A 25,673-nucleotide genomic window follows, 5' to 3' on the forward strand; every position below is an offset into this window, starting at 1 on the left:
AATAGCACCAGGGGTTTCGTTTAGTATTTTCTTCTTTCATTGACACTTTTCAGGTGAGGTTTCTAGCATTAATTTGAACTTTTCATTTTTTGAATCGTTTTTTTTGCTTCGCTGTCTAACCTCATTGGTTCAGTTTGCCACTGTCCTCTACCCTGGGTTTTCACTAGTTACCACATCTACAAAGTCAAAATGACTAGACGCTATTGTAAAGATTCATGAAATCAAAAATAAGCTGTTTGGTCTTAATTTAAGTTTAAAGTTATGCTTAAGGTTAGCAGTGTGGTTAGATTTTAAAGCACATATTAAGTAGAGAAATAGGCGCGGTTTATAACTTTTGTGGCTGTGGTAACTAGTGACGCCCACTATGGTGGTGCTGAAAGTGAAAACAAACCTATGTATTCTTCCTGCACATTAATTCTGACTCAAAGGCATACCTTATTTATGTTGTATATGAACTGGAAGACATTTTCTATAGCATTGTTTTGCTATTTTAGAACAGTGTTTTTCAGCAATTTGCTGTAGGCCTACATGCAATTTATGTTTAGACTACATGTCGCTATAATTTCTCATGTGTTCTTTTCAATGTATTATTCATCCATAGTTCAAATACACTAAGATAACTCATACATTGCCTAAACAATGTAGCTTAGCCAAATACTAATGCAGTGGGATATATTCATAAAAATGAAAGGTTCCACGTGTGCATCTTGTAACAGTCAATTCATGAAACCCTAAACTGCCCTACATCTACAGTGTTACATTCTTCCAGTCTGCTGTAAACAAGCTCTCACAGTCTCACGTCAGAATTAGATGCTCATCCATGTTTCTCAAACGTTACATTTGAAAGTTGATCCAAACGTCAAATTTCAAAGTGTTTTTAAGGTTACGTTTAGGAATTAACACCCGAATTTTTAAGTTCAGGCGTTAACTCTGAATGGTTAAGGTTTGGGATAGGCTGAAAACAATTATCTTAAAAAAACTTTATATTGCTGGATTTGAACATGCAACCGTTTGCACCTGGCCTGCGCGAGGCACATGCTGACGCTTACTCCTATTCACCATTCCCGTCCACAACAGAAACCTACCTGAAGGTAACAGCACTCATCGTTGCCTCTAGTGGCTGGTTTCCACGTCATCTCCCGATGTCCTCAGACATGGATGGACGTCTAAATCTGACTTGTATCACAGGTGACCTGGCTGGATTCATCACAGTTTGATCACATAGCCAGTTTTATCACATATCCCATTTGATAATTACATGTTTTATAACGTAAAAAGCACGGTGGCATTCAGTTCAAATAATTGGCCTATGATTTATATGGCGCACTAAAATATAAAGTAATCAAGCCAGTTCATCTTTATCTCTATGCCGGCCTATTACATTAATTCTCAGCCAATGTTCCCTCTAATATTTTTGGGCACCGAGCAAATTTCAAGTCAGCTGAGCGCAAACTATAAAGTTGTAAAGAGTCTATGCAACTTCCTGCATGCGTTTACTGTGAACACTGAGGCTGTACACACATTAAGTTACCGTTTTAACAGTGGCCAAATAGGCTACTGTGGCTATTTGATCATAATGTAGGCCTACCAGTGTGGCTTACAATCAAAAACAATGGAGAACACGCATCCCATAACATGTTAACATAGAAATAGCTGTTTTGTCATTCAGCCTACAGTAGCAGCCAATCTGTGTTCAATGTAGGCCTACATTCCAGTAGACTTATGAAAAAAAAACATGCAGGGCTTGACATTAATCTGTTTATCCACTTGTCCTTCAGACAAGGAGGTGACTGAAAATGCTGTTGTGTTGTTTGATGGAATAAACCACTTAACAAAATAAAAATTAATTGTTATTCCCCCATTATTACAGAGAATCTGAAAAAGTATGCTACCTTCTGCCTATTGGCTATTTAAGCCTGTCTCGAACACAGCACTTCCCCTTTAAGACAAAAAAACCTCTTGACCTGACTTGCTTTTCAAAGATGTCTCGAAATGCACAGGTTTTTTTAACCTTGTAGGAAGCAATCACTCTCCTATTACTGACTACAAATGATCTATAACTGGGTTAATAACTCACTATCAAAGGATATGAACAAAATGTGCACATGCAGCTCTTGCTTTGATCTCAAGACAAGTGCATCTAGTCACGACCACTCATGCTGTAAACACAGTCCAGTTAAAAATAAATGGCTCAGATCCATATATGGCAATGATCTGTCTGCATTATAGACCTACTGCAGCTCTGATTGGTTATGCTGCACCGGCCTGTGTAGAGTACGGGCTGAGTCCTGTATTTGTATTTACTATGGATACCCATTAGTTCCTACCAAGGCAGCAGCTACTTTTCCTGGGGTCCAGCAAAATTAAGGCAGTTTATACAACTGTAAAAACATTGCAATACATTCACAGATTTCACAACACACTGTGTGCCCTCAAGCCCCTGCTCCACCACTACCACATATCTACAGTACAAAATCCATGTGTACATGTGTGTATAGTGTGTATGTTATTGTGTGTGAGTGTGTGTGTGTCTGTGCCTATGTTTGTGTTGCTTCACAGTCTCCGCTGTTCCATAAGGTGTATTTTTTATCTGTTTTTTAAATCAAATTTTACTGTTTCCATCAGTTACTTGATGTGGAACAGAGTTCCATGTAGTCATGGCTCTATGTAGTACTGTGCACCTCCCAGTCTGTTCTGGACTTGGGGACTGTGAAGAGACCTCTGGTGGCATGTCTTGTGGTGTATGCATGGGTGTCCGAGCTGTGTCCAGTAGTTCAAACAGACAGCTCGGTGCAGTCAACATGTCAACACCTCTCATAAATACAGCTTGTGATGAAGTCAATCTCTCCTCCACTTTGAGCCAAGAGAGATTGACATGCATATTATTAATATTAGCTCTCTGTGTACAGCCAATTTCAATTTTCCTAAGTCCCCTTTTGTGGCACCTGACCGCACGACTGAACAGTAGTCCAGGTGCGACAAAACTAGGGCCTGTAGGACCTGCGTTGTTGATAGTCCTGTGTTCTGCCTTCAACAATATCTGTCACAGTTCGTTTTCTTTCAGGATGTTGCATTGAAAGTGGCTAATATTGCTTTGACTCAATCACAATTGTCACAGTAAAGGGAAACGTTGATTGTGTTAACTAACAGGGAAAACAATAGAAAGTTCCATCTTGTGCTTCTCTCCATGGGATGATATTACCTCTGCGCTCTGCGTGGCTGTCCCGGGGGAGCTGCGCAGCAGTCTCTGGGCTACGGCCCCTGCTCGCAGTTTAGAGGGAACATTGCCTCAGCCTATATCTTTGGCTCCACTGTTACTTTAACTCAGAGCTGCTCCTAATAGTAATCTATTGGAGCTCTGTAAACCAATCATGTGCCGAACTGTACAAAGAGATCTAGTCCCTCCCCAGCCTGAACACCATATCCCTTACAATGAACAGAGCTGGGAGAGACATAGCTGGGCTAACATCGATGTACATTACATGTATTGGATTTAGCCGTTCATTTAAGAAATTGCTGGGTATTTGGTAATTGCATTGCATTCTCTTACGATGTGTGACGGATCAAGTGCTTTATCTATTGCACGCTATTTGTGGAGATGTGGACGATAGTCAAGATAAAGATGTTGCCATGGCTGGTGCTGTGGATGTTTTTTGTCTTGTGGAATACAATAGAGGCGCAGACTCGATACACCATTCCCGAGGAACTGGACGTGGGCTCTGTTGTTGGAAATATAGCTAAGGACTTAGGCTTTGACATCGCTAAAATCTCTGATCGCAAACTGAGGATAGCCCCCGGGGCTGGTAAGCAATATTTCGCTGTGGATTTAGGAAAGGGTGAGCTCATTGTAAATGAACGGATAGACAGAGAGAGTCTGTGCGGACAAAGCGCGAGTTGTTTGTTACCACTACAGGTTATCATTGAGGATCCACTTCAGTTTTATCGGGTTGAGGTGGAAATACTGGATATAAATGACAACTCTCCACTTTTCATGTCAGGCGAGAACACTATAAAAGTGCCCGAATCAACTCTACTTGGTGTTCGGTTTCGTTTGGAAACAGCGCAGGACCATGACGTCGGGATAAATTATTTGCGCTCATATTCTCTGAATAAAAATGACTTCTTTGCTTTGAACGTTAAAAACAATAAAGACGGCACAAAGGTTGCCGAGCTTGTTCTGGAAAAGACTGTAGACCGGGAACAGCAGCCGGTGCACAACCTAATTCTTACTGCGGTTGATGGAGGTACTCCGGCAAGATCTGGAACCACGCATGTTACTGTGATGGTGATAGATATAAACGACAATGCGCCTAGCTTTGACCAAGACTTGTATGAAATCCAACTGAGTGAAAATGCAGTACCCGGGACATTAGTATTGACAGTTAGAGCCAACGACTTGGATGAAGGCCCAAACAGTAAAATAGAGTATTCATTCGAATCGCATACAGCAGAGTCCATTCAAAAGCTATTTGTAATCAATGAAGACACAGGAGCTATTACTTTATCCGACGCATTAGATTACGAAAAAAGTCATTCATATAAATTTGATGTATGCGCTAGAGACAAAGGCACGCCATCTATGGAGGGACACGGTGGTGTCCAGGTAACTATTGTAGATGTTAATGATAACTCACCTGAGATAACCATCACCTCCTCACCCAAACCCATTAGAGAGGATGCCCCAGTAGGTACCATGATAGCTCTAATTAGTGCAAATGATTTAGACTCTGGGGACAATGGCAAGGTCTCCCTTCGTATGTCTTCAGATTACCCTTTCAAATTAAATCCCTCATTTGCAGATCATTACGCACTAGTGACTGGTGCATCTTTAGATCGGGAGAAATATCCTGAATACCGTATTGAGCTTGAAGCAACCGATTCCGGGTCCCCACATTTGACCTCGAATAAAATAATAACAGTTAATATTTTAGATGTTAATGACAACCCTCCAGTTTTCTCCCAACCTTCTTACACTGTTTACGTCAGAGAGAACAATGCTGCTGGATCAATAATGTGTTCAGTGTCCGCTTCAGATCCAGATATCGGAGAAAACGCCAAGATCTCCTATTCTATATTAGACTCTAAAGTACAAGACGTGTCAATCTCGTCCTATATTTACATAAACTCAGATAACGGCAGCATCTTCAGCATGCACTCGTTTGACTATGAGAAACTGAAGGTGTTTCAGATACAGGTCCAGGCAAAGGACCACGGCTCTCCGTCTTTGAGCAGCAACGTCACGGTTCATGTTTTTATCCTGGACCAGAACGACAATGCACCCGCTGTTATTTACCCATCCACTGTCATGGGCTCTGTCTCCCATCAGAAGATGCTCCGGTCCGCTAAAGCAGGCCACCTCACCACTAAGATATCGGCAGTGGACGCAGACTCGGGCCATAACGCTTGGATTTCCTATAGGCTAGTGGAGGCCACAGACTCGTCTCTGTTCAGTGTGAATCTTTACACAGGGGAGGTGAGGACTAAACGCGCTGTTTCAGAGCAGGATGACTCCTCTCAGAGACTGCTTATAGAGATACAGGACAATGGGGAGCCGGTCCAGTCCGCCACAGTCACAGTCAACATATTGTTAGAGGACGGGCTCCACGAGCCCATCTCGGACTTCCGCCAGAAAACAGCCGAGCCTAGCAAGAGAAACAGTAAAATCACCTTTTATTTGATCATCTCTCTGGCCTCAGTGTCCGTGATGTCTTTGTTGGCTTTTCTCATCTTAGTGGTGAAATGCGTTAGAAACAGTAGGAGCAGCTCGAGTTGCTGTATCAGACGGGCTGACTCTGACGGATACAAGAATCCCAACAGAAACCTGCAGCTCCAGCTCAACACTGACGGCCCTATTAAGTATGTGGAGGTCCTGGGAGGGGACATGTTGTCTCAGAGCCAGTCCTTCAGGTCGTGTCTCTCTCCAGTGTCCGAGTTCAGTGATTTCACCCTCGTTAAGCCCAGCAGCACCACTGACTTTCAGGACATGATAAACGTACTTGATGCATCTTTACCGGACAGCGCGTGGACGTTCGAGAGCCAACAGGTGAGCGTATGTTTTTATTACCACCGGTTTATATCGTTCTTCATTTATGACTGTATCTCCTGGAACTGGGTTTTTCCACTTCTATTCATTTCGATTCTATATAATTGGGTTGTTTTGCATTCAGTCTTTATGACAGCGTTTAAAGCTCGAATAATGTATAGATGTTTTGCATTGGATGCTTCTCAATCCAACACATCCGCTGATGCCGCTCTTCCGCATATGCGGTGAAAGGTGACAGAGCTAGAGCACTGTTAGTCAGACCATGAGACATCCCGAAAATCGGTCTTCTGTCAAAATCGTCTGTAGCCTCCAAACGGTTTGGGTAGAAACTATTATCACCCCTCTATGGCAGGATGAGACTCCCACTGACTTTAAGGACATTATAAACGTGCTTGATACATATTTACCTGACAGTGCATGGACGTTCGAGAGCCAAGAGGTCAGCCAGAGTAAAAGCATTAATTTGAGTGACATATTATCACTGGAAAGAATTATGAGTTGGAACGGCATGGCTTCAATGTATTTTTTGCTCATCATAAATGTGAAGAACAATTTTAAGTGACAATTACATAAACGATGCTTTTTTCACATCACACGGTCAGTTCCCTTCTTTCCCCGCATGGTTGTGTTTTACACCAGGCCTGCATGCTATTTGCGCAGTCGAAGCTATCATTTTTGCTTTAGCCCATTTCTTTACTAGAACGTCACAAACACATAAATCCCACAGAGTTTTAAAGAACCTCAACATTTCATAGGTTCGTGGAAATTACGTATTTTTGTGCTATTTGTGAATGCAAGTTTTATACTCAAATAAACAGAACAAGTATATCTGTGACAGAAATTAGGATTAATTAATGAGCATGGATATGTTCCCAGGAACTGGTATCTTTGTTCTCTTCCACGCGCGCAGAGAAGGGTTGTACATTTCAGCACCATGGACAGTGACACGCGCTCTCCACTGGCCCCGAAACCGTCAGCGTTCTTTTTTGTTGCTGCATCATGTCCCACACATCTACTGGACATATGTACACTTTAAGTCAATTTAACACGGTTTGTTTTGACCTCAGATAAAGGGCTATTACTTTTATCATCACTGTCATTATTTTCATAACAATTCGTGCAATGGGGAAAGCAGGCATTTTGTATTACCTCATGATTATATTTCAATTTCTTCATGAAATATGATCTGAATGTGTTAGCAGGTTTACAACGCATACTCCCACAGCAGAAAGCTGGCTATGACTTTAAGAGCTACTCTGTTTTCAGTTGGTTTATATAGTGCTGCGCTGTGCACCAATAGCATGCTTAACTGTACAAAGAGATCTACTCCCTCCTCCAGCCACAGCACAGTAGCCCATACAATGCACAGAGCTGGTGAGAGACGGAGCTCTGCTCAGCCATTCATTCACAATGGAATTAGATACTTGGTTAAAAAGGAGAGGTGATCAATAACAAATTCGTTGGAATATTTTATTTTAAGCATATTTTCCACTTGTTAATTTTTCGGGATATAGCAATATGAAGAAATTGAGCTTGAAGGATAGCACGTGCCTCAGTGATTGGAGAGGACTAATGCAATGGCTGTTGTGTTTCTGTTTGTCTTGGAATACAACAGGAGCCGAGATTCGTTATACAGTTCCAGAGGAACTGAGCTTGGGATCCGTGGTTGGAAATATAGCAAAAGATCTGGGTTTGGAAGTATCAGAGATTTTTTTTCGTGAAATGAGGATAGCGTCTGTGGCTGGTAAACAGTATTTCAGTGTGGATTTAGGTAAGGGCGAGCTAGTTGTCAGCGATAGAATTGACAGAGAAAGTCTGTGCGGACAAAGCGCCAGTTGCCTCTTGCCATTAGAAGTCATCATTGAGAACCCTCTGCAGCTTCACAGAGTGGAAGTTAACATCCAGGATATAAATGATAATGCTCCTCATTTTCAATCATCTGAGCGCACATTGAAAATAGCAGAATCCACTGCCCCAGGTAAGCGATTTTCTTTGGAGAGCGCGCAGGATCCTGACGTTGGCGATAATTCATTAAAATCCTACACTCTCAGCAAAAACGAACATTTCAGCTTGGAAATAAAGGATCAAGATGACGGAAGAAAAGTTCCGGAATTATGTCTGGAGAAAGCTTTGGACCGAGAGAATAAGGCTCGACATCAGCTGTTGTTAACCGCCCTTGATGGTGGCTCTCCAGTTAGATCTGGGACCTCACAGATTATAATTATTGTCTTAGATAACAACGATAACAACCCCATATTCAAACATCCGTTATGCAAAGTATCTCTAAACGAAAACACTCCACAGGGCACGTCGTTCCTAAAGGTCGAGGCAAACGATTTGGACGATGGCCCAAATGGAGAGATCGAATACTCTTTTGGTGACCATACTGCACAGTCTGTAAAGTCTTTGTTTGAAATTGATCCAAAAACGGGGGAAATGTATTTGAAGGGTACGCTGGATTACGAGAGCACTCCCTCGTACCGAATCGAAATTATTGCTAAAGACAAAGGCATTCCTGAGATGGAAGGACAGTGCAACGTTCAGATTGATGTCATAGATGTCAATGATAACTCTCCCCAAATTAGCCTCACATCTAAACCAAGCCCAGTGCGCGAGAACGCACCCAAAGGGACTGTAGTGGCTTTGATTAGTGCACGGGACCCTGACTCTGGAGACAATGGAAAGGTGACACTACAAATCCAACCAAGCTATCCTTTTACATTGGAACCTTCCATCTCCAGTCATTACGCACTAGTCACCAATGGTGTTCTGGACCGTGAGACGTTCCCAGAGTATAGCATAGAGATAACGGCTACTGATGCGGGCTCCCCTCCTCTCACCAGCAAGAAAACCATCCCAGTCCGTATTCTGGATGTAAATGACAATCCACCTAGGTTTCCAGACACTGCGTACACTGTGTACGTAAATGAGAATAACACACCTGGTTATATTATATGCTCCGTGTCCGCATTGGATATGGATATTGGAGATAACGCCAAGATCTCCTATTCTATATTAGACTCTAAAGTACAAGACGTGTCTGTCTCCTCCTATATTTACATAAACTCAGATAACGGCAGCATCTACAGCATGCACTCGTTTGACTATGAGAAACTGAAGGTGTTTCAGATACAGGTGCAGGCAAAGGACCACGGCTCTCCGTCTCTGAGCAGCAACGTCACGGTTCATGTTTTTATACTGGACCAGAACGACAATGTACCCGCTGTTATTTACCCTTCCGCTGTCATGGGCTCGGTCTCCCATCAGAAGATGCCCCGGTCCGCTAAAGCAGGCCACCTGACCACTAAGATATCGGCAGTGGACGCAGACTCGGGTCATAACGCCTGGATTTCCTATAGGCTGGTGGAGGCCACAGACTCGTCTCTGTTCAGTGTGAATCTTTACACAGGGGAGGTGAGGACTAAACGCGCTGTTTCAGAGCAGGATGACTCCTCTCAGAGGCTGCTTATAGAGATACAGGACAATGGGGAGCCGGTCCAGTCCGCCACAGTCACAGTCAACATATTGTTAGAGGACGGGCTCCACGAGCCCATCTCGGACTTCCGCCAGAAAACAGCCGAGCCCAGCAAGAGAAACAGTAAAATCACCTTTTATTTGATCATCTCTCTGGCCTCTGTGTCCGTTTTGTCTTTGTTGACTTTTCTCATCTTAGTGGTGAAATGCGTTAGGAACAGTAGGAGCAGCTCGAGTTGCTGTATCAGACGGGCTGACTCTGACGGATACAAGAATCCCAACAGAAACCTGCAGCTCCAGCTCAACACTGACGGCCCTATTAAGTATGTGGAGGTCCTGGGAGGGGACATGTTGTCTCAGAGCCAGTCCTTCAGGTCGTGTCTCTCTCCAGTGTCCGAGTTCAGTGATTTCACCCTCGTTAAACCCAGCAGCACCACTGACTTTCAGGACATGATAAACGTGCTTGATGCATCATTACCTGACAGCGCGTGGACGTTCGAGAGCCAACAGGTGAGCAAAGACTGACTATGGTGACTGACATTCAGTCAGCACTAAACCCTCAGGTGCATAATAAGAACGAGGACAGTGCTGTATTGTTTATTTATAAGCGGATGAATGTGGTACATAACGCATGTAATTCAAAGTATCAAGCATTTTATTCTAAAAGTGTGCGTTTGTGATGGTATTGGCCTACAATTGCTTTAAATATGTATTATTACTCAGATGACCGGCCATATGACATCTCAGTTACTTTCGTGGCAATTGTGTTATGATACATGCATTGTTTCAGTTTCTATTCGTGAAGGCTCCAATAATTATTCTCCTGCTGGGACAAATATCGATTTGCCAGATGTAGCTAAGCTTTTGCATGTTTTTTCCCCCAGAAGTCCAGGAGAAAAAGGAAGACACTGTTGTATTGTATTATCATGATCTCCCTCATCTTTTCTTTTTTATTTGGCCCTCTTCTTCCTGTATTCCTTTACGGAAGTAACATGTGTTACTCTTCAAATCAGAACCAGTCTTTTATTGTTAGGGTGTGAGCATGTGAGTGTGTTCGTGTGTGCGTTCGCCTGCACGCGCGTTTATAGCAGATGTGACACAATGAATAGGACCCCTTGTATTGTACTACTATTGGAGAGTTGCCTGTCTTTGTTTGGAGACCCAGGCACCTCTGAAAAAAAGTTTCCTTTCAGTAGCTATAGGAACTTTGCGCGTCAAGGCAAGTCGGTGTTAGCTTCTCCTCACTTATTTATTTTGCAATATGATATTTTCAAGTTATTGAAGCTCTAGCAGACTTATTTTTTTAACCTGTGTGGTTCAGAATATAGTAGGATATTTTCCTGACATGAGGAGTTGAACAATGGGAGTTTTGGACACAAGGAGAAAGGCCGCGGGAAGGCCTCTGTTCTGTCTGTTTCTCTCAGCTTTATACAGAGCGTCATTTTCCGCTGAGCTTTCTTATTCCGTACTAGAAGAATTAAAACCGGGGGCTTTTGTCGGGGACATAGCGAAGGCCTTGGGCCTCAACATACCAATGCTTGTAAACAGAAATCCACGAGTTATGTCGGAGTCTAATGCCAAGTATTTTGACGTGAATGCGAGTGGAGTTTTAGTTGTCAGACAAACTATGGACAGAGAAAGTCTTTGTGGATTAACTTTGACATGCTCTCTTACTGTTCAACTTGTTCTTCAGAACCCTCTGGAATTACACCGTGTTGTTGTGGAGATAGTGGATGTAAATGACAATTCCCCTCAGTTTCCATCAGGAAATATTTATCTTGAAGTGTCTGAGGCGGCCGCGCCGGGCACTAGGTTTGGTTTGGACAGCGCGCAAGATCTATACGTAGACATCAACTCATTACGCACATTCACTCTCAGTCCTAACGACTGTTTCATATTGAAACTTGAATCAAAAAGTGATGGCAGCAAATTCCCCGAGTTATTATTGGACAAACCGCTAGACAGGGAAAAGCAGGCGGTGTTTCACCTGCTGCTTACGACTGCAGACGGCAGACAGCCACAGAAATCAGGGACTACCTCTGTTGTTATTGATATACTAGATGTCAATGATAATGCCCCGGTATTTGACCAACCATTTAAAACTGTTAGTTTGTTTGAAAATTCTCCACAGGGCACTTTAGTGACTCAACTCAATGCATCGGATGCTGATTATGGTCATAATGGAAAGATATCTTACCTCTTTAGTAAGTACACCTCAGAAACAGTGCTGAAACTTTTCACATTGGATACCAAAAGTGGAGAAATCCGAGTGAAAGGGGAGGTTGATTATGAAATGTCGGACATTTATGATATCACTGTGCAAGCCAGGGATAGAGGGACCCCTGCCATGGAGTGCTCCTGCCACATTCAAATCAAAATAATAGACGTGAACGACAACAGCCCGAAGATCATCATAAACTCACTATCTAAAATGGTCCAGGAGGATGTGGAATCAGGCACTGTTATAGCTCTGATAAGTATCAGGGACATGGACGCTGGTAGAAACGGGGAGGTTAACGTCCACATCCCCCATGGGCTGCCATTTAGGTTGATATCCCCCTTTGAGGAGCACTATACCCTGGTGACAGACGGTCCTTTGGACCGAGAGGCTGTGTCTGAATACACCATCATCGTGACAGCCACAGACTTCGGCTCTCCCCCTCGCTCTGCACAACAGTTCTTTGTGATCACTCTTTCAGATGTAAATGACAACGCCCCCCTCTTCTCCCAGTCCTCCTACTCTGTTGATATAGCGGAGAACAATGGCCCTGGTGCACTCATTCTGACTGTGTCTGCGTTCGACCAGGACCTGGGCCAGAACGCTCACCTCTCCTTCACCATCCTGGAGAGTGAGGTGCAGGGCTCGCCTGTGTCCTCTTTTGTCTACATAAACTCTGAGAACGGGAACCTGTATGCAGTGCGAGCCCTCGACCACGAGCAGATGAATGTGTTCTGGGTGCAGGTGCAGGTTAGGGACGCGGGGACACCTGTACAGAGCTCTAACGTGACTGTGCATGTGTTTGTGATTGATGAAAATGACCACTCTCCTGCCCTGATTTACCCCGCTCCGTCCCCAGACGGTGTGCTGCAGCTGTCTGTGCCCCGATCGGCTAGCAAAGGCCACCTGGTCAACAGGGTGGTGTGTGTGGACCAAGACAGTGGGCACAACGCCTGGCTCTTCTACAGTCTCTCAGGGAGGGATGCAGGGCTCTTTCATGTTGGGGCCCACAGCGGGGAGGTGCGAACAGCCCTTCGATTTGAGGAGGAAGATATTACATTCACTATCATAGTGCTGGTGCAGGACAATGGTATGCCCGCTCTCTCCACCAGTGTGCCAGTCAATATTACTGTGTCTGAGAAGGGTACAGACGCGTCCTCTCAGATCAGGAGTGCTCCCTCCAGGCAACAGAGTGGGGGGTCTGGCCTCACCCTGGCCCTGATTGGCTGTCTGACCTGCGTCTCGGTTGTGTGTTTGGTGGCAATCGTTGCCATGGTGATGCGCTGGATGAGATACAGAGGATACCTGACTTGGTTGGGCCTGGGCACCAGGCAGGCCCTTCACTCCCACTCTCATAAAGACCTCCACCTGCAGCTCAATAAAGACGGGCCTCTGCGCTACATGAAAGTGGTGGTGGGGCCTCAGGAGCCGCACACACACACCTACAGACCCTGTTACCCCACCCTCTCCAGCAGTGACAGGGACTTTGTGTTCGTTAAGACTCCCATGATGAACCAGAACACTCTGAGTGTAACCCTCACCAATAAACACACTAGCAAAGCCAAAAAGGTGAGTTCTCTCAAAACGAATACCGTATTAATTTAAGTTGGCAAAAGAGACAAGACCCGACTTAAACATGACTATGTATTTGTGTTAGTGAACGCATGTGGGTGTTTAATTGTAAAGCACTCGTGGTTACCTCTCAGGCAAGTACAGAGTGATTTAATTGTGTTGAACTCTCAGCAAACTACAGACTGTTTTGTTTGGCAGTGAATCCTCTTGTCTGCCTGGGAGGAGGCTGAACATTTTATAGGACTGCAGGGGGAACCTCTTTGTAGTAGACAGGCTATTACAGTGAGAGTGTTCTCACTCAACATGTGTTCCTTTGCACAGTGATGGGGAGGAACATGATGAGTAGGATGTGGGGGTATATGGCAGTACAGGTCATATAATGAGGATATTGGGGTCAGCTGTTGACCTTTGACTGCTTATTGAATGAGGTGAAGCTAATAGATTAGGGTTGTTGCCCTGAACCTATAGCCAGTAGCCACCTCTCATGACCTCACCAAACAGAGTGTCTGCCTCTCTCTCTGTCTATCTGTGACTCATTCCTTTAGCTGGCAATACTCATAGTCAAGGCTCAGTCATACTTAGATGGAAATAGACCTTCATAGAGAGGATAGCCTTTTATTGTATCCTGAAAGGATGCCAGAATGGTTGACCTGCCTTAACCAGACCTATATTTGTCATATCGCTGAGCATTTCTGTGTATTGAACTGTATGACTCCTTAAAGCTTCATATAAAACGACAGTAATAACTGCTGCTTGGCACATCACCCTTCACAGAGAGTAGTCCAGTGTATGAGAGTATTACAGTCCTGGCCAAAGAGCTTCTCTAGGCTTCAGGCCTGGCAGTGCTCTGTCCTTGTAATCCAGCCCAGGGTTTAGAGGATCAGTGAGGCAGGGCAGGGCTGCAGATTACTGCCCCACTGACAGACTCTTTCTGACAGGCAGCACTGGCCAGTAGCACAGCCCTACTAAACCCATAGATGGAGCCTGGATTTGGCTAATGATCTAGGGTGTTGAATGAGATATATTGTGTCCTAATCTAAAGTCGATAAAGCTTGGGTGGACCGCTTTTTTTTTGTTTACAATATGTTGGGAGAACTCTAGTTAAAGCTTTATCATTATTGAACTTGTTTTGAAGTTGCCTGTAACAGGAGTATGTTTGATGATCCTTCCTCCCAGCGGACTCGCTCAAGCACAGCACTGACACAATAGCTTGTTCAATAATTCAAGCACATTCTCTCAAACTGCTCTCTCACACTGCTCTCTCACACTGCTCTCTCACACTGCTCTCTCTCTCTCTCTCTCTTACTCTCTTACTCTCCTCTCCCCATGGCCCTGTGACATTTTCTTTCTTCATGACCCACTGAATGACAAAATGGTTTCCAGTGCTGGTGACTGGAGATGACATGCCTCCATAGACATCAGTGGAGGAGCAGCCTGTGTGTCTGCCACTGCATATTCTAACAGTATATTTCCTCTCCTTTCTCCCTCCAGCAAAAACCACCCAACAATGACTGGCGCTTTACCCAGCAGGGACAGAGACCCGGACCCAGTGGGTAAGTGTTCAGCTCATTTAAATATACACACAACACACACGGGTGCGCACACACACACACACACACACACACACACACACACACACACACACACACACACACACACACACACACACACACACACACACACACACACAACTTCACACTTGCATTTTACTTAATGTGAATTAGTCATGTGTGTCTATGATATGCATTCCATTGAAAGTCTTAAAGACTAAGGCAGTTGTGTGTTTGAACAGACAGTACAGATTGGTTCCCCACTACTCTACGCAAAGATCCAATAACACTGGCACTACTGACCGGCAAAATAATGGGTAATCTAACGTCTGTTATACAGTAGTTGTGTTAGTAAAGTTCTACTAGTAGAAGTGATTTGTCGATACTGTGATGATTGTGTAGCTAGCTGTAAGTGTACTTGCAGAAGAAATCAATGAATCGCAATCCGATGGCTGTAGTGTGAGTGAGGTTTGAGGTACAATGCAATAGTAGTTGTTGATGTGACATGTGGTGCCTCATTGATTTAGCAAAAGATGCTTGGATTATCACACAGATCTTGGCTTAACAGATTGTGGCTCTACTGGTGGAGAAACTGTTGAGCATCTGAGTGTTGTGAAGTTATTAGCCACTGATTATATACCGTATAATTAATAGAAAGTGTCATAGTAGATTCCTTAACATAAAGACAATTACTTGTAATTTGTCATTGTACAATTCTATTTCGTGCTGGCACAAAATAGAAGTCGATTCACTATGCACACTGTATATACAAAACTATGTGGACACTCCTTCGAACTAGTGGATTCGGCTATTTCAACCATACCCGTTGCTGACAGGTGTAGAAAATCGAGCACACAGCCATGCAATCTCTGTAGTAAAACATTTGTAGCAGAATGGCCTTACTGAAGATCTCAGTGACTTTCAACCTGGCACCGTCATAGGATGCCACCTTTCCAAGAAGTCAGTTCGGCAAATTTATGCCCTACTAGAGCTGCCCCGGTCAACTGTAAGTGCTGTTATCGTGAAGTGGAAACGTCTAGGAGTAGCAACGACTCAGCCGCAAAGTGGTAGACAACACAAGCTCACAGAACGGGACTGCCGTAGTGTGTAAAAATTGTCTGTCCTCGGTTGAAACACTTACTACTGAGTTCCAAACTGTCTTTGGAAGCAACGTCAGCACAATTACTGTTCGTCGGGAGCTTCATTAAATAGATTTCCATGGCCGAGCAGCCACACACAAGCCTAAGATCACCATGCGCAATGGAAAATGTCGGCTGGAGTGGTGTAAAGCTCACCGCCATTGGACTCTGGAGCAGTGGATAAGCCTTCTCTGGAGTGATGAATCACGTTTCACCATTTGGTAGTCCGATGGACAAATCTAGGTTTTGGCGGATGCCAGGAGAACGCTACCTGCCCCAATGCAAAGTGCCAACTGTAAAGTTTGGTGGTGGAGGAATAATGGTTTGGGGCTGTTTTTCATGATTCGGTCTAGGCCCCTTAGTTCCAGTGAAGGGAAATCTTAACGCTACAGCATACAATCGCCCAACATCAGTGCCCAACCTCACTAATACTCTTGTGGCTAAATGGAAGCAAGTCCCCGCAGCAATGTTCCAACATCTAGTGGAAAGCCTTCCCATAAGAGTGGAAGCTGTTATACCAGAAAAGGAGGGCCCATGATTTTGGAATGAGATTTTTGACAAGCAGGTGTCCACATACTTTTGGTCATGCAGTGTAGTTCATTAGATAGAAACTGAACATGAACCTGGTTGGCTAATGAAGGAGTCCATCTGACTGGCATTCGACTGAAAGAGTGAGAGGTGATCGTCTGTGTTTCAGCACGTACAGGTACAGCACCAGCACCCAGCAGAGATGGACACCATACGGCAAGGCGAGGTAGAGTAGAGTGGCTTTGCTGACTGTGCAAGGCGGCATCCTGCTCTCATACATGCTGGTGTCTGACAGGCTGTAGGCTTGGCGCAGCTGTGTACAGACAAGCTTGGCTTCTGGCTGTTGAACGTGTGATAATCTGTACATGCTCTTGCAGTCTAGCTGTGTATTTGAAATGGGTCGAGGCTTTGTGGAGGTGTTTGTAGATGTGCAAAGCTCAGCATCGCTGCGTGGTCTGTGTTGTATACTTGGGTTTGGAGGCTTCGCTGAACTGTGTAGTTTGTCCTTTTATTCGTAGTGTAGATTTCCATGTCCCTGTGGTTCTGTCGGCCTGTTTCTGTCTATCTGTGTGTGTGAGTGTATGTGTGTAAGCTTGCGCGCACATGTGTGTGTATGTGTTACTGACTCCCATATGGATGTAATAAACCCTACAAACTCAATGAAACATTTTCTCCACAATCCTACATTGCAGATTTGACCAGTGGCAAGTTAAGGGATTGAGAAGAACATTGATAACATCTGATCAACAATCCAGTCTCTTATTGATGAAACATACAGACATTCTCTCTCCTCTCTCCTCTCTCCTCTCTCCTCATCCCCCTCTTTTCTAACACATAGCATGGGTACAAGGCACATAGCATCCGAACAGCTCGTTTAGTCTCTACTCTGTTTGTGTGATTGTCTGCTTGCATATTGCGGCTCTGTGCTAACTAGTAACATGTGTAGCGCTTCCTGATCCAATGTCTTCTCCCAGCCTCCATCTCCTCTGTGCTCTGTGATGCAGGTGCTCACTCAAAATGGCTTCTGGAGGCTTGGTGTCACCATGATGACAATCATGATGGGAGGAGAGTGTGTGTGTGTGTGAGAGAGAGGTTTAGATTATGTGAGAGTGTATGTGTTCATGAGAGAGTGAGAGTCACGGTGAAAGAGAGAGATTTGAGTGTATCTCTTATACTGACTCATCCCCCTCCTCTCCTCCAGAGCTGGCCCCCATCCTGAGGGGGCAGGTGGTGCTATAGTTGGAACAGGACCCTGGCCCAACCCCCCCACTGAGGCTGAACAGCTCCAGGCTCTGATGGCTGCTGCCAACGGTGAGTCTGCGGCCTATATATCCCAGAAATACCATTTCTTTGTCTCTATCTTCCACTACCTCACAAGGTTATCTCCATGGATAGTTGTATGGAAGGGAGGGAAAGAGGGAAAGGGAAAGAGAGAGCATCTGTTCATGCATTCTAACAGAGAGGGGACTGGTGACACTGAAATATCTCTGTTCTCTGTTGAGGACTGATACTGCATACAAATGGGGAGATGGAGAGCTCTCTGCCACTGGGTAGAGCTACAGAGAGAGCCCTGTTAGAGAGCAGCATCTCAGGCACTAGATTCTTAGCGCATGCAACTTGATTAGATCAGAGTGGCAGTTGATAAGGAAACAGCACATCCTTCCTTTGTGTGCCCCCCATTAGGACACAGAGCAAGAGAGATGGTCTGCCAAGTACACATGTATAGACCACAGTGTGTCTCAGCAGTCCCTGTGTGTGAATGAACCAACGCATGAGGACTATGGCACACAGAGCTCTTTGTTTCAAACGCTCCATAGCTGCAGTCACCCAGAAACCTGCACACTGCCTCTCTCTCTATTAGTGTGCAATTAGTCAGTTTAATCCTCAATTCCAAATGATATTTGATGATATCTGAATGTCCCGCATTTAGTTGTTTTGTTCTGTGAGAGAGAGCGGAGGTTCTATATGCTGTGAGTGTGGGGGAGGAAAGGGGCTGGCTCGGAACAGTGCTGAACTGGAGCTGCAATGCAGTGCAGAAATGACCCTCAGTTAGGAGAGTTCCTCTCTCTTCACAGCATCACAACACACCCAGCTATAACCGTTTCTCCCTCCCTCCCTTCTCTCTCTCAGAGGTGAGCGAGGCGACGGCGACCCTTGGACCCCGCTACAACGCCCAGTTCCCCATGCAGCATGTGCCCGACTACCGCCAGAACGTCTACATCCCCGGCAGCACGGCCACCCTGACGGCCAACCCCCAGCAGATGATGCCCCAGCCGGCCCTGCAGGGCCCGCCACAGGCCATGCCCCAGGTCGATGTCCCCAACGCTGCCCAGACCCCCGCCAGCAAGAAGAAGTCCACCAAGAAGGACAAGAAGTAAGCCAAGCTAGCACCAAGCCTCATCGCCACAGAAACCAAGACCCTGCCCCCCCCCATACAGCCGAGCGTCCTCCCTCATTGGAAGCCTTGATCTTTGTTTTTCTTATGCTATTCAATCTGATAGTCCCAGAATTTTGGATGTTTGTGAGCATATGTCACTGCAAATGTTTGTAATGGGCAACCGCTGTACTTCTTGCTTCTATGGTCATCACAGCTTACTTCAGGCAGAGGTTATTGGTGTGTTCTATGTGGGGTGGGAGGGGGAGGAAGATGACATTAGATTTATATTGGATCCAGATGGATTTCAAGGACTTGGAATTCATGTAGTGACCTAGCTCTGTATTATAGTATTCTAAAGAAAAACAAAAAAAAACTATCCGATGGTTTGTTTTATTAAACCGTTCGATGTTTCTCTAAAATGCCAAGTAGTTCTGCTTCTTATGGTGACACGGATTACACGTACACCTTGTTGAGGTTCCTTTAGAGAACTCGCGTTTAGCTCTTTTTAAGGGATGAAATAGACAAGACATGCATGATTCATCCTGAAGATGAAGAACCACTGAAGATGAGCCGACGCTCACGTACATTTAATAAAAGAGGCTAGCTCAACTTCATCAGGAAAGTACCAATTTCATGAGAATGCGTACTGTAGCATTAACAACTTACAACGCCTGTAAGGTTCAATGTAGTTATATGACTTGCAAGCAAAAGAACGGATGCTGATTTAATGTTACTTACAGTGGTGACCATCAAAGTGTATCCAGCTGCTTTTTAAAATCTTGCCCAAGCAGGATTCTGTGGTTATTTACATCATCTGAGCCACGATTGTCACCTTTTTCCATCCTTATTGGTAGAATCCCGTAGAGTGGCATTAAAGCATAACTTTGTTCATATAATGTAACATGGTAAAGATGGATCAGTGTTTTATTAACTTAGAACCAACATTATTTAGATATTGTATCTGCGTTTCTTTGTATCAACATTATGCCGGGCTGGCCCAGTGTGATTGGCTCTGCACTGTGGACTTCTCCAAGGCTCATAGACAGTCCTGAGACCCCGCCCCCAGGGTTGGGTGTGTGGTAAGGGCAGAGGGAGGGGAAAGGGTGGACAGTCTCTGTCCTCTTGCCACATGTACAGTATCTCGCCGGTAAATGTGCTCTCATCACCTTTTTAGTTCACAGTCTTTATTCCGTAGTTCTCTAGGAGAACCTTGACCAGACCACATGTTCAGTACACTACAACTCCAGGCACCGTAGGATGTTCTGTATGGACCATTTACAGAATCCTATGGATAAGCCTTGTTGCGGAGTTCAGGGACATATCAGAATCATGGACAGAGACCATCTCTCTCTCCACTCCTAGTCTGGGGCACAGATAATGTTTTCAGTCCATCCTTTAACCTGCCAAAACCCCAGATGCACAGACACCCTGCCCCTATGTAAATAAGACACATAGCTAGTCTGTATGAATCTTAGAGAGACACATCACTCTCTGACCACAACCACACAGCTGGCTAGTACTGGAATGTTTTGAATATTTTTCAACCAAAAAAATATGTGTTTCAGATGAAATGTAGTGGTGTAGTGACTAAGAGTTGAGCTGACTGATTTAACCGAGCTGTAAACAAAACTAAAACTTTCAACAGACAGCCGTAGCTAGAGGCTTGTGAAATTTGTTGTGCATATTTTTGTGTTTTCTCTCTATCGTATTCTTTCTTTGGTCACTCCAAACTTTAAAGTGTAACACTCAACACCTAAATGTCTTTAAGGTGTGATTCCATTTCCCTGTACCTCTTCCTGTGTTTGTGATCTTTATCAATTGTTTATGCTAATGGAATGCCACCCTTGCTCATATGGATATAAATATATATGCATCTTCTGCTGGAATAGTCCTCTGTATTCTATTGTATTATCTTTCGTATTAAATTGCTTAGCGCTTCTCCCTGTTACACTCTTATTTTATATGCTAATATTTATATCGCTGTTAATTTGTTTGTTTTTGTTTACTCTTTGAACACTGACATTTCCAAATAAAAATGTATTCTAAAATCATGTCTTCTCCTTAGAATTTGTTGTGTTTTACTGATGAATGGTGTTCTGTTAGCTGGCAGGAGGCAGGGGATTATCATAGCTAATGGCAGAGGCTATATTGGAGCCTGTCTGTTGGAGTTGACTGAACTGGTGCCATGGCTCTGCTAGAAGCATTCCACTCTTTGTTCAGCACAGTTTAGCCACAGACGATGGAGTGGATGGGATCCTAACCCTTTACCTACCCTTCACACACGCCTAGTTTTCCGTGTTTATAACATGCTAAACCTCACACACGCCGAGTTTTCCCCGTTGATAACATGCTAAACCTCGCACACGCCTAGTTTTCCCCGTTTATAACATGCTAAACCTCACACACTCCTAGTTTTCCCTGTTTCTAACATGCTAAACCTCGCACGTGCCTAGTTTTGCATGTTTATAACATGCTAAACCTCACACACTCCTAGTTTCCCTGTTTCTAACATGCTACACCTCACACACACCTAGTTTTCCATGTTTATAACATGCTAAACCTCACACACTCCTAGTTTTCCCCGTTTATAACATGCTACACCTCACACACACCTAGTTTTCCATGTTTATAACATGCTAAACCTCACACACTCCTAGTTTTCCCCGTTTATAGCATGCTACACCTCACACACACCTAGTTATCCATGTTTATAACATGCTACACCTCACACACACCTAGTTTTCCATGTTTATAACATGCTACACCTCACACACACCTAGTTATCCATGTTTATAACATGCTACACCTCACACACACCTAGTTCTCCATGTTTATAACATGCTAAACTTCACACACCCCATAGTTTTCCCCCACTTTATAGCATTCTAAACTTTTACACGGCTATTGTCTCTTTTCTCCTGGGCATTCCAAACCTCATACATACTTAATAAGGTCCCTTGGCAACTCAGCACCTAGCAAGACCATCAATTTAAGTGACTCTCTTCAGCTCATGTATTGATAACATAGAATGACACGTGTGTGGATGAACTGCTAGCTGAGTGATGGATCCCAGTCCATTTTCCCCTCCATGCTCAGAAATCTATTTTCTACCAAGATGAGCAGTTCTGTGGGCTCTTTAAATCCATAGCGCTCTGAATCAGACCTGACCTATTTTTCAGCCCACATTTAATCAACTGGGGAATGTGAAGGCAGAAAGACGTCAGAAAGACGTAAAACAGAATAGGGCTCTGTAGAGATTTGGGAAGTAGATCATAAACTCAAAGCCATTTACAGTTCTTTTCTCTTCAGAGGACAGAGCCGTGACCTGCAGGGGGAGGAGTTACCCTGAACTGTGGACACTTTATAACGCCATTATAACGAATGACATCCTAATGACTTATGTCATCTTTTAACAACGTAGATGTTAAGGTATGTTAAAGTATGACAACCTACATACAATCAGCTTTGTTTTGGTCAGCAACCTAATTTAACCAAGTAGTTTGATTCCGTCATAAAGATGTGCGATTAATGACCTCTGAAGAACAAATGTTGTAAAAATGAAAATCTCCTTTACAACGCATCCTTCCATTGTGTAATGCATTTTACATCAGTGGACACAGAGGATGCAGGCATCTCACTGTAGGTCCCACAATAACACTGGCCGGTCTATATATAGCTACAGGAAGTGCTGCAGTGGCAGACCCACACTCTCTGAGTCACTGGGAGTGGCGTAACAGAACCCACACCCCCAATGATACAGCATGGGATGGTGTCAACACTAAGGGCTCTATTCAATCTGCATCGCAGAAACGTTACAGATTGAACATTATAAATGTAAAGGTCATTATATATTTTTTTCTACATTGTAGAATAATAGTGAAGACATTAAAACTATGAAATAACACATATGGAATCATGTACAGTAGTAAGCAGGAAGCTGTTAAACAAATTAAAATATACATTATATTTTAGATTCTTCAAAGTGGCCACCCTTTGCCTTGATGTCAGCTTTGCACGGTCTTTACATTCTCTCAACCAGCTTCACCTGTAATGCTTTTCCAAATGCCTTGAAGGAGTTCCCACATATGCTGAGCACTTGTTGGCTGCTTTTCCTTCACTCTGCGGTCCAACTTATCCCAAACCATCTCAATTGTGTTGAGGTCGGGTGATTGTGGAAGCCAGGTCATCTGTTGCAGCACTCCATCACTCACCTTCTTGGTAAAATAGCCCGTACACAGCCTGCAGGTGTGTTTTTGGGTCATTATCCTGTTGAAAAACAAATTATATGCACACTAAGCACAAAACAGATGGGATGGAGTATCGCTGCAGAATGCTGTGGTAGCCATGCTGGTTAAGTGTGCCTTGAATTCTAAATCACTGACAGTATCACCAGCAGAGCACCTCCACACCATCACACCTCCTCCTCCATGCTTCACGGTGGGAACCAGACATGCGGAAATAATCCATTTACCTACTCTGTGTCTCACAAAGACAAGGCAGTTGCAACCAAACATCTCAAATTTGGACTCATTAGACCAAAGGACAGATTTCTACCAGTCTAATGTCCATTGCTCATGAATCTTAGCCCAAGCAAGTCTTTTCTTATTAGTGTCCTTTAGTAGTGGTTTCATCGCAGCAATTCCACCGTGAAGGCCTGATTCACGCAGTCTCCTCTGAACAGTTGATGTTGAGATGTGTCTGTTACTTGAACTCTGTGATCATTTATTTGGGTTACAATCTGAGGTGCAGTTAACTCTAATGAACGTATCCTCTGCAACAAAGGTAACTCTGGGTCTTCGTTTCCTGTGGCAGTCCTAATGAGAGCCAGGTTTATCATAGTGCTTGATGGTTTTTACGACTGCAAGTTCTTGACATTTCTGGATTGACTGACCCTCATGTCTTAAAGTAATGATGGACTGTCATTTCTCTTTGTTTATTTGAGCTGTTCTTGCCATCATATTGACTTGGTATTTTACCAAATAAGGCTATCTTCTGTTTACCACCCCTACCTTGTCACAACACAACTGATTCGCTCAAATGCATTAAGAAGGAAAGAAATTCCACAAATTAACTTTTAACAAGGCACACCTGTTAATTGAAATGCATTTCAGGTGACTACCTAATGAAGCTGGTTGAGAGAATGCCAAGAGTGTGGAAAGCTGTCATCAAGGCAAAGGGTGGCTAATTTGAAGAATCTCAAATAAGAAATATATTTTGATTTGTTTAGCACTTTTTTGGTTACAACATGATTCCATAAACATAGTTTCGATGTCTTCACTATTAGTCTACAATGTAGAAAATAGTACAAATAAAGAAAAACATTGAAATGAGTAGTGTCCAAACCTTTGACTGCTACTGTATATTATTGTGAAATATTATTTAGAAAACAATGCAATACACCTATGTCTTTTGTAGAGTGGTAACATTAATTACAGAGCATTGTTTTCATTCAAGAGATCAATTCCTTATTTATATATTTTCCATACTATTCCACTTTATGTAACTGATGAAGGAAGAAGAGCATATTTAATACATCAATAAGGATGAATACCACAAGTCATATTTCAACAAACACATTTATTAAAATTTTACTACATAAAATGAGCAATAATCCCCCAAAATGTATTATATTCAATATTCTATTCTTTGAAGAAAGTATACCTCCATTTTCTTAAATTGGATGTGCAGAGCCAAGCACACAAGTGGTCCCGACTCTCCTGCTGCGGACACAAAATGGCTTCCAACCTGACACGTTAGAATTATTTCGGTGCTGCAGTGGTTGCCAAGGCGATGAGAGAAAGACTGGGATTTGATGATGCAGATCACTATTTCCTCAGCTGCTCATGAGGCTGGGAACAGAGAGTGGTTGAACACATGATAGACTGAGTATTGACATCAGCCTTATTGGACAAAAGACTTGTGAAATAGTATTTAATATATTAATTTAAAGGTTAAATCAGAGGTTATACTGTATGGAGAGTAAAAGGTGTAAAAAAAAAGATAAACAAAATATGGGGCTCAAATGAGACATAAGGGAGAAAAAAATCACTAAAATAAAAATGACTTATCTTTGATAGCGTAAGATAACCAAAAATCTATTTTCTCCCACAATGTGGACAGCAGAAGAGGGATAATTCCGATATATTTTCTGACTCAGGGTCTGATGAACTCAGATTCAAAATGGCAGTGGTGTAAATTAACCGAATAAAAATACTTTAAAGTTCTACTTAAGTAGTTTGCAGAGGGTATCTGTATTTTACTTTGCTATTTATATTTTTGACAAACGTTTATTTTAACTCCATCACATTCCTAAAGAAAATGATGCACTTTTTACTCCATACATTTTCCCTGATACCAAAAAGTACTTGTTACATTTTGAATTCTTAGCAGGACAGGAAAATGGTCCAATTCACGCACTTAACAAGAGAACATCCTTATTGCCTCAGATGTGGTGAACTCACTAAACACAATTTTTTTAATTGTAAATTATGTCTGAGCATTAGAGTGTGCACCTGGCTATCTGTAAATACATTTTTTTTTAAACAACAATAAAATGTGCCACCTAGTTTCCTTAATATAAGGAATTTGATTTTTTCTTCCACTTTTGATACTTACAGTTGAAGTTGGAAGTTTACATACACCTTAGCCAACTACATTTAGACTCAGTTTTTCACAATTCCTGACATTTAGTAAAAATGTCATGTCTTATGTCAGTTAGGATCACCACTTTATTTTAAGAATGTGAAATGTCAGAATAATAGTAGAGAGAATT

At 43.4% G+C, this 25,673-nt stretch overlaps 1 protein-coding gene across 50 annotated transcripts in view; it reads left to right on the plus strand.

Moving 5' to 3' along the window:
* Positions 1–20,949, plus strand: part of LOC110533900 (protocadherin gamma-C5) — a 143,420-nt gene extending 122,471 nt beyond the window's left edge. For 14 of the 50 annotated variants that reach the window (XM_036990316.2, XM_090186664.1, XM_090186667.1 and 11 more), the window contains exons 2-6: positions 14,799–14,860; positions 15,100–15,174; positions 16,694–16,750; positions 17,726–17,835; positions 18,655–20,949. In XM_036990316.2, coding sequence (XP_036846211.2) covers positions 14,799–14,860; positions 15,100–15,174; positions 16,694–16,750; positions 17,726–17,835; positions 18,655–18,902 — 552 coding nt within the window. In that variant the 3' untranslated portion in view covers positions 18,903–20,949. Of the gene's footprint in view, positions 1–688; positions 6,044–6,155; positions 10,028–10,478; positions 13,305–14,798; positions 14,861–15,099; positions 15,175–16,693; positions 16,751–17,725; positions 17,836–18,654 lie in introns of those variants that run through there. The other 36 variants (XM_036990334.2, XM_090186670.1, XM_090186673.1 and 33 more) reach the window with 10 other exon arrangements.
* Positions 20,950–25,673: the final 4,724 nt, after the last annotated feature.

The sequence above is a fragment of the Oncorhynchus mykiss genome, chromosome 10 (genome assembly GCF_057628025.1).
Source record: "Oncorhynchus mykiss isolate SJ-2025 chromosome 10, ASM5762802v1, whole genome shotgun sequence".
Classification (NCBI taxonomy): domain Eukaryota; kingdom Metazoa; phylum Chordata; class Actinopteri; order Salmoniformes; family Salmonidae; genus Oncorhynchus; species Oncorhynchus mykiss.